Source organism: Alnus glutinosa, chromosome 3 (genome assembly GCF_958979055.1).
Source record: "Alnus glutinosa chromosome 3, dhAlnGlut1.1, whole genome shotgun sequence".
NCBI classification, from domain to species: domain Eukaryota; kingdom Viridiplantae; phylum Streptophyta; class Magnoliopsida; order Fagales; family Betulaceae; genus Alnus; species Alnus glutinosa.
Genome location: NC_084888.1, coordinates 33,715,682 through 33,724,100, shown reverse-complemented (window position 1 = coordinate 33,724,100; position 8,419 = coordinate 33,715,682). Strand labels below are relative to the sequence as shown.

The 8,419-nt window shown below is 36.3% G+C and overlaps 1 protein-coding gene across 1 annotated transcript; it reads right to left on the bottom strand.

The window, feature by feature from the left end:
- Positions 1 to 2,917: 2,917 nt before the first annotated feature.
- LOC133864526 (probable membrane-associated kinase regulator 4) lies at positions 2,918 to 4,189 on the bottom strand. The gene has a single exon (XM_062300889.1). It carries the CDS (start codon positions 4,121 to 4,123, stop codon positions 3,083 to 3,085), a length of 1,041 nt encoding a protein of 346 aa, XP_062156873.1. The 5' UTR covers positions 4,124 to 4,189; the 3' UTR covers positions 2,918 to 3,082.
- Positions 4,190 to 8,419: the final 4,230 nt, after the last annotated feature.

Here is an 8,419-nt window from a genome sequence, read left to right as displayed (position 1 = left end):
CGAGTGTGAGCAGTTAAATCTTATTTTGGATAGTAACCACGAGAGTGAAGGGTTGATAATTAGACATAAATGTCTACCAATCTAAAGGCCCAATTAAGTTTTTAGGTCAAATAATGTCCCAACATATTATTAATAAGGCATTTACGAAGCAGCTAGCGACAAAGTTCCTTATGGACAACAATATTCATTCTTTAATTAATTTGCTGAGGTAATTAGGTGGAGAGAGAGAGAGAGAGAGAGGCCTGTCTTTTCCTTCTTTCTACCAGTAGATATCCGTAGAAGCTGGCCGGGTGGGGAAATTAAAGGGGTCTCGATCCCCTTAGTGCTGAACAACATCAAATGGGCCTTTTTATTGCTTTCGTTTGGGTCCTCTAATCCTGTCAAAATTCTGGCTGACATGTTTACTTAGTTTAAGGTTGAGTACACCCACTAGGTAAGGGAAAAGAGCCACCTGAATGACTGTTTGTCTGCAACTGAAGATTTCAGCTTCTTATACTTTTGTTGTTTATTGTCTTCTTTCCTTTGCTCATCAACTTTGTTGGTGAGCTTAGTGCACCCGTGCGTGTATGGGGGGGCTTAATACTAACACTTTTCTCCACGTTTTGAGCGCGCAGTTTTCTAAAACCTTTGTGAAAGAATGTTTTTTATATGTTGCTGGGAATAACATATTTAAGGAAGTCAGGTGTCTCTTAGTTGCCTTCGAGAGGCGGACAGGTGGGCTAGCTTCTAGTATTACGTACAGTCATGATTAATTCCGTTAATTAATTGATAACTGGCTGCAACATAATCATACTTATCTTTATGTAGTTTATATTTTCTTTTTGTAACATATATATTCCAAGGAAACGATGTCAACTTGTGGAAGAGATGCTGTGAGATCCCCCTATCTTTACAGGTAGGCAAGCAACGTTAATTTTTTTTAAAAAAAGAAGAAGTTAATTTACAGATAATTCCTCTACTCCTTTCTCCTAATCATTTGAATACAAAGGTGAAACTAGGGAGTACTTGAATCGATTCAAGGACAGCTTTATAAAATCACGGAGTACTCTTGGTTAGGTATTTTATTTTATATTTTGAATAAATTACTTTTTTAGTGTTACGATCCTAAGTGTTTCACATAGTTTAAGTATAATCTTAATCGTGTGTATATAAATTTTTTGACACTCTCTTCTTACAAGCTGGTTTTCAAATGTGAGTTCTACCCGACGTTTGTATTATTTGGTATTAGAGCTAGCCACCACGTCAAGTATGAGATCAAATGGGTTTTTGTGGTTAAGTCACTAATGGTTGGATTAAAATGTCTTGGTATTATGTATCAGCATAATATTAAGTCATTCAATATTGATAGATTAGTAGAGTTGTCGTGGACGTCAACTGCAAAGCATATTGGTGTGTTACGATCCTAAGTGTCTAACATAATTTAAGTATAATTTTAACCCTACGCATATAAGCGCTATTTGACACCCTCCTCTTACAAGTCGATTTTTCAATGGTGAATTCTACCAAATTAAAGGTTTGTATCATTTAATTTCTAGGGTTGCAGTTGTACCAAATTGATTCATAAGGTATTGAAAGTACCAAACTAATTCTAAGGATGAGCTATTTGTCAAAAATGATCCATGCTATCAGCTATTTGACAAAAATCGTTAGATGTGCATGTGGATTCATGTTACAACCAATCATTGATTGACACGTGACATGATTGATAACTTCGCCTATTATAAAATTATAATTTTACCTTTAAAATTAAAAATTAAAAAAAGAGGTTGCCCCTCTCCAATTGAGGGGGGACTTGGTGAGGAGCAACCCCCTCTCACCATATGAGGGGTAATTGGCTTGTGAGGGGCGATCGAACGTCCCTTTCTAAGGAGCCAATTAATGAGGGGTGGCCGACCGCCTCTCTACGAGGGGTAAGGGGTGGTTGGCCACCCCCATTTGGGGGAAGGTCTCCCCTTAGCTGGTAATCAGAGGAACCTCCTCATTTTCTTGGGAAAAAAAAAAAAAAAAAACTATTTTGCTTTTTGTTTGTTTATTTTATTTTAAAGATAAAATTTTCATTTAACAATAGATTAATTCATCAGCCATGAAATGTGTTTATCAGTGATTCTTTGTGACGTGGATCCATGTGTCCATCTAATAGTTTTTGTCAAACAGATGAAGGCATGGACAATTTTGAGTAAATAACTTATGTCATATATAAGTTTGGCACTTTTGGTGCCTTAAGATTAGTTTGATACAACTGTAAATCCTAAGGACTAAATAAGTAATTTTTCCTAGCTTATTTTTATCTTACGATTTTGTACTTCATAACCACAAAATTAAGAACCTGTCTGCTGCGGAAAACGATTGCCTTTTTTTTGCTACTTAATTATTTTGAAAAGATTGTATTCATCACTATGAACAGTTAAAACCACGTCCTCATAATTAAGTTATTAGGAAGGTGCATGAATAGCTCAGGGAAAACAAAAAAGATTAATTAGGTAGGTGAATATAAAGATCGAGCCTACACTCAGATAGCTAGCTTATGTCAGAAGAAACAAAACAAAGGTAGTACTGCCGCCCCTGATACCAGATTTTGAGTTACGTGAAGAATTGGAATTGATTATGATGTTCCCTGAATTATCGATCTTATGCTTCTTATGCTTTGCTCCTTAATTATAGTTTGTCGGTTTGTCATAAGGATGGATATCAATATATAGTCCGAACAGTAATGTCTAAAAGGATTGCAAATATCATAGTCGTTAGCTTGGTGGAACTGTGAAGCAGTAGTACTACTGCCAAAAATCAACGAGTAAAAGAAAATGATTCCCAACGCTACAGAAGATGTGAAACAAGAAATATCAATCAACTAAGATTGTCAAATGACTCAAATCCCATGCACCCAAGTGGAATTATCGTGATCTAATCATTCGTTTATACTCAGTACTGTAACTTAGTTTGAGGAAGAGAAACTTTTATTGGATCAGAGGTTCAGAGCCATAGCCATTAGCAAAACTACGAAAGAACAAAAGAGGAAAAAAAAAGAACACAGCTCTCTCTCTCTCTCTCTCTCTCTCTCTCTCTCTCTTTCTGTCTGTCTCGATCAACCTCTGCAAAGGTCTGGCCTTTCTTGATCTTCACGAACTGAAATCCTGGAAGCTGACAATGAGTAAAACCCAACTTCACTTACAGTCTTTCTGGAATGGAACCGCTGCAGAGACTGCTTGCAATGAGCAATTGCTCCTTGAATCGATATCTCAATATCTGAACTCGAGCTGCTACTTCTCTTGAGAAACTGCAACTCGTGAAACTCATTTGAATTGTTCGAGCTTGAAGATGAAGATGACCCAGATGACGAAGACTTCTTTGTCGTCGAATGGCGTTTGATTACCACCGAGAATGATCTCCTATGGTGGCCACCAACACCAACAGCATCATTCTTTTCTTTCTCACTGCTCCTCATGATACTTGATGACGTGGAGCAATATTTGTCTTTCTGAATTTGTCCAAATGGGTAAATCTTCTTTCCCTCCGTGGCTTTTGAAACCGATCCTTCATCTGCTCTTTTGGTAGCCGCTGTACAGGATTCATGCGAGCAGCCAGATTTACTGAACAAAGACTTGAGATAAGCCCTGGAAGCCTTCAGCTTTAGACCAAGAGACGACTGCTTGATCTTTTTGGTCCATGACTTTTTCGGGTTTTCGGTCGAATACTCGGAGATATACTCATCCAGGTTCAGTTCTCTACTCACCCGGCAAGATTCGGCGGGCGAGACATTGCAGGATTCAAACGGGGTGGTGCTAGAAATCGGTGTTGTGGCAGTAGTGGCTAAAGGCGTGCTGTAGAATTCTTCAAAGATGTCTTTTCTTGTGTCGCAAGCAGGGTTGGAGTTTTGGAGGAGTTTTTCAACCATTTGTAAACGTGGGGGGAGGTGAAGAGGAAGGAGCTTTCCTTTGTAGAAGAGCTCGTCAGCTGGGGAAGTTGTAGGCTCTCTTTCTTGAGAGATGGAAGACATTTGGAACTCAAACTCTCTTGGGTGTGGAGGGGAGCTTATAGAATGGCAAAGGAAGTTGGAGAATGAGCTCACTTCCATGTCGATGTAGTCATCATCTGCATGATCACATGATAGCAGGCTCTCCGCCATTTGATCGATCAACTCTCTCTCTCTCTCTCTCTCTCAATGAAAGCAGCTTATGGGCGCTGATGAGCATTGTGATCAGGGACTGCACCCTTTAAAAGTGTGGAAGCCAAGTGATCACAGAAAGAAACTATGAAAAATTTCACTTATCACACTGATATTTCATTATTTTTGTAATTATACTTATAAATTTTAAAAAATATCAATTTAGTGTATTTATCTTTTAATTTTTTTTAGTTTCACCGATTCGTTAGAATTTTTTCATTTAAAAAAAAAAATGTAAAGATTTAGGCTTTAATTTGGTCAGGTTTAACAGAATTTGTTAAAATACTTACGCATGAATTTTTAAAATTTTTTTTTTTTAAAAGAAAAACAATAGTATTTTGAGAATTTTGACATGACTTAATGAAAAATCCTACCGAATGAATAAAATTGAAAAAAATTAAAAAATTGATACACTAAATTAACATTTTTTAAAGTTTAAAGGTATAATTGTAAAAGTGATGAATGGTAAATGAAGTTTTTCCAAGAAAATAAACTGCAGGGAAATTGTCAAAATTTTAGTAAATAGTTCTTGAATGCTTCCAAATATAAAATCCAAACACGTACATTATGGGATTTTTCTAGCTAACGTCCAGGACTGACCCATATCTACATTTCTCTTTTCTTGTGGCTCGTTGCTTTTCTTCACTTATATTTATAATTAAATGGTAGGAGTGCTTTTATTTATTTATTTATAAATCAAGTTTTCTTTAAAGGAGTTAAAAAGAGAACCAGTAATGGGGTTTTAAACAGTGAATTATTCACCATTATTGATTATACTATCTTGGTTATGGGCTCAGGTTCCTCTTGCAAAGCACTGTGTTGGCATCATCATTAGGACTTTGATTATTTGTAGGGACCATATGCCATTCAGATTCTCTGCTGCACAAAGAGGTAAAATTGTGATCAGAATGTATACCGCACCCGTGAACGAAGCATCTGTTAGAAGAATTTTCATAATTACTACCTATTATATATATATATATATAATAACACCGGACATCGGAGTTTGTTGGCAGCCCAAATTTGCGTCGAACGTTTCTGAATTTTGGTATTCGGGCACCAAAATCTAGCGGCACTTACTCTCGAATTTCGATTACTATCGTCAAAATCCGGCCGGAATCAGGCCATTTACGCCGGATTCTGGCAGGAATCGATCTGGCCAGTATAGCTGGCTAGTTGCCAGAATCTAGCTGTATTGTGCCAGATTCCGGCGAAACTGACCGGAATTTTGCCTGTTGGCAATGGAATCTGGCCAGTGCTGTCGGATTTCAGCCACAATCGCTGGAATTTCGTCAGTTTTTTGTCGTTGGTAATTTTTTCGTACGAATTAAACACTGAAAAATATTTTTAGAAAAATTATTTTTTTCAAAAAATTAATTTCGTTGAAAATATTTTACAATTAAAAATATTTTATGTTGAAACAAATGGAGTATTAAAGGAAAATTGTATTCAAATTTATTACTGATGCTAGTTTAGCTTTCCCTATCTATGTTAGGCACAAGTTCTTGAGATGGATTTTAGATGATGACTGCATTGAACAGACTACTTTTTTCCTATGTTATGGATTTGTCTCTTTTGTACTCTTTCATTTTGTTTTTTGTGGCATACATTGTAACTATTTGGCTTCTTTTTCTGTACTACCTCTCCTAAACATCTCTTCTTTTCAGTCCTGATTTTTGGCTTATCAAGAAGGAATATAGATGGGAGCACACTAAATACCTGACATGGGTGACCTGGATCTGATTGTGAGGCAGGAGATGCCCATAGAAATTTTTCACTTTTTTTTTTTTTTTTTTTTTTTGGCATATTTGTTTGTAATTTATGTTAATTAAATCACTATTTGTCCCAAAAGTTTAAACTTTTAAAATAAATGGTGATTTAACAATTTAAATATTCAAAGACTTTATATATATATATATATATATATATATATATATATATATATATATATATATATATATATATATATATATATATATATCTCAAAGACTAAGAGAATGTACGTGATATTAAACTTAGTTAATTAGTGAACTAGATATCATATACAGATTAAGAGCATGTATCTGAAAACTAATATATATATATATATGGCTTTTTTATGCAAAATTCTCCAAGTCCCAATCAGGCACATTCAAATTTAGAACCAGCTTGTGGCTTAAAACATGGCTTTCTGCACCATAACAAATGAAATAAAATTGAAAAAGTTCATCCATGATATTCAATAGAATAATACTTAAAACTAAGAAATGACTTTATACTTCACCTGCTTTTATAACTTTCTCTGGATTCCTGGGTTTTTTTATCACGCAATTAACAAATGCAATTCTCAAGTAACTTTCTCGGCCCTCTGGCAAATATCTTGCATATTTTTATAAGTTTTTCGAAGCAATTTTTCTTTTAGATTTTCAATATATAGTTTTTTTAAGCAATATTTTCTTCACTTACTCAAAGACGACACAATAATGAGAGAGAGGGAGAGAGAGAGAGAGAGAGCTGTTGCCCTCAAAAAGGACCAACACATACATGATCCGACAATTCATGGTGGGAAAGGAAATTGTGGATGGATGCCTGCCGTGAGGCTGCGTAGCTCGAGATTTTTTCTTTCTTTCTTCATCTTTTAACACACTCCTCACGTTTAAGTATCCTCTCTTTTAACCACTAAAACAATGCCATAGGGATCCCAAAATCGAGACATTTTGTTATAGCTGTATTGTTCCCAAGCATACACAAGAAAACACATACAACTACTATTATTTCAAGGAAGTCTTGTGAAGTCTGCTAGCCGTGTATGCATCTATTTTTTTTTTCTTTTTTCTTTTTTTTAAAAAAAAATATATGTACAATAGTTCAACGAAACAAGAATTGAGAGCTCATTTGGTTCACGGAATAGGCTCCTGAAATGGAAATAGCCATTCTTTTATTTAGCAGGAACCTATTTTTAGAAATAACTATTTCCTTACAAAAATGAATAGATATTCTTGAGGGAATAAATAATATTTTTTTAACGAAAAAAAAAAATAAGTAAAAAATAAATAAATAAATATTTTTCTTTAAAATATCAGGTGCTCAGCCACCCATAGATTCAAACGTATTTGAATTTTTTTAAAAAAAAATTTTATAGATTTCAATTTTATAAAAATAAGAAATCATATTCTTTTTTTAGTAATTTTGGTTCAAATCCAATTGTGGCATATGTGTTGTCATCAAACTAAGAAATATGAACTGTTTGGTTGCGGCCCATGTTACCGTGTAATGAGTACAGAAGTTTGTACTTTTGTTAATTTTTTGAGCTTTCCAAGAAAAACAGATAGGAATGAAGGAAAGAGTGTCCTCAATAGTGGCAGATATTTTCCCGTCAGAGGTGATCGAGAGGAAAGCCAAGGCAAGAATGACCACTTGAGAGTCAACTTGAGAGTCGCCAGTGGACACGTGTATTACTGTACACGCGGCCAAATGTGTATTGAGCTACACCTAGATCTAACACGCTCCGAACACGTGGTCACCTGTTAGCCATGTGTACAGTGTCCGTACACGTGGCTAGATGAAAGTGGCAAAATGTTAGTTTTTTTGTAGTGAGAATAAAGTGGTTGAGTTGGACCTAAGCCGCTAATTTGGCTGCAAGAAGGGCAGCCAAAGCTTCACATGTGTTTGGTTTGCAGGGGGGCTAACGGTATGGCTTTGATGATATGCCCCATTAAGTTTCGGCATACAACTGCTTGAGCTGAGAATGCGGGGTGGGTAGCCGTGTTGAAATTTATCTTGTAGGTCATAAGTGGGTGGGGCATTCATTTCTCAATTGGGGGGGGGGAAGAGATAGGGTGTGCTTCATGCTAAATGGTGCTCCAGGGCAACTTCCATGATGGATTTGGGAAATAAGGTTTTCATGGCGAGGGTTTTCAGTGTGGATAGATTCCAGCTGAGGGGAAAGGGGTGCCAGAGGGGCAAAAGGGAATCAAGGAAGGACGAAAAGGGTCTTCAGAAGAGGAGACAACAGAGGGTCACCAAGGGAGCTCTAGGGAGAGCGAGTCTGCTAGCCGTATTCAAACGACCGGAGTGTGTATGGTTTAGGTGCAAGCTGTTAGCCTACGCTATCCATGAAACATGCTGACCAGTAAAGGTTCAATAGGCAATAATGGTTAGCCATTGGATCATATTCTGATAACAGCAAGTTGCATGTTACGTAGCTGGTACACCTAAACGTTACCTCCTTATCCTTGGAAACATATGCAGCACCACACATGGGTCAGTCCAGTGTTG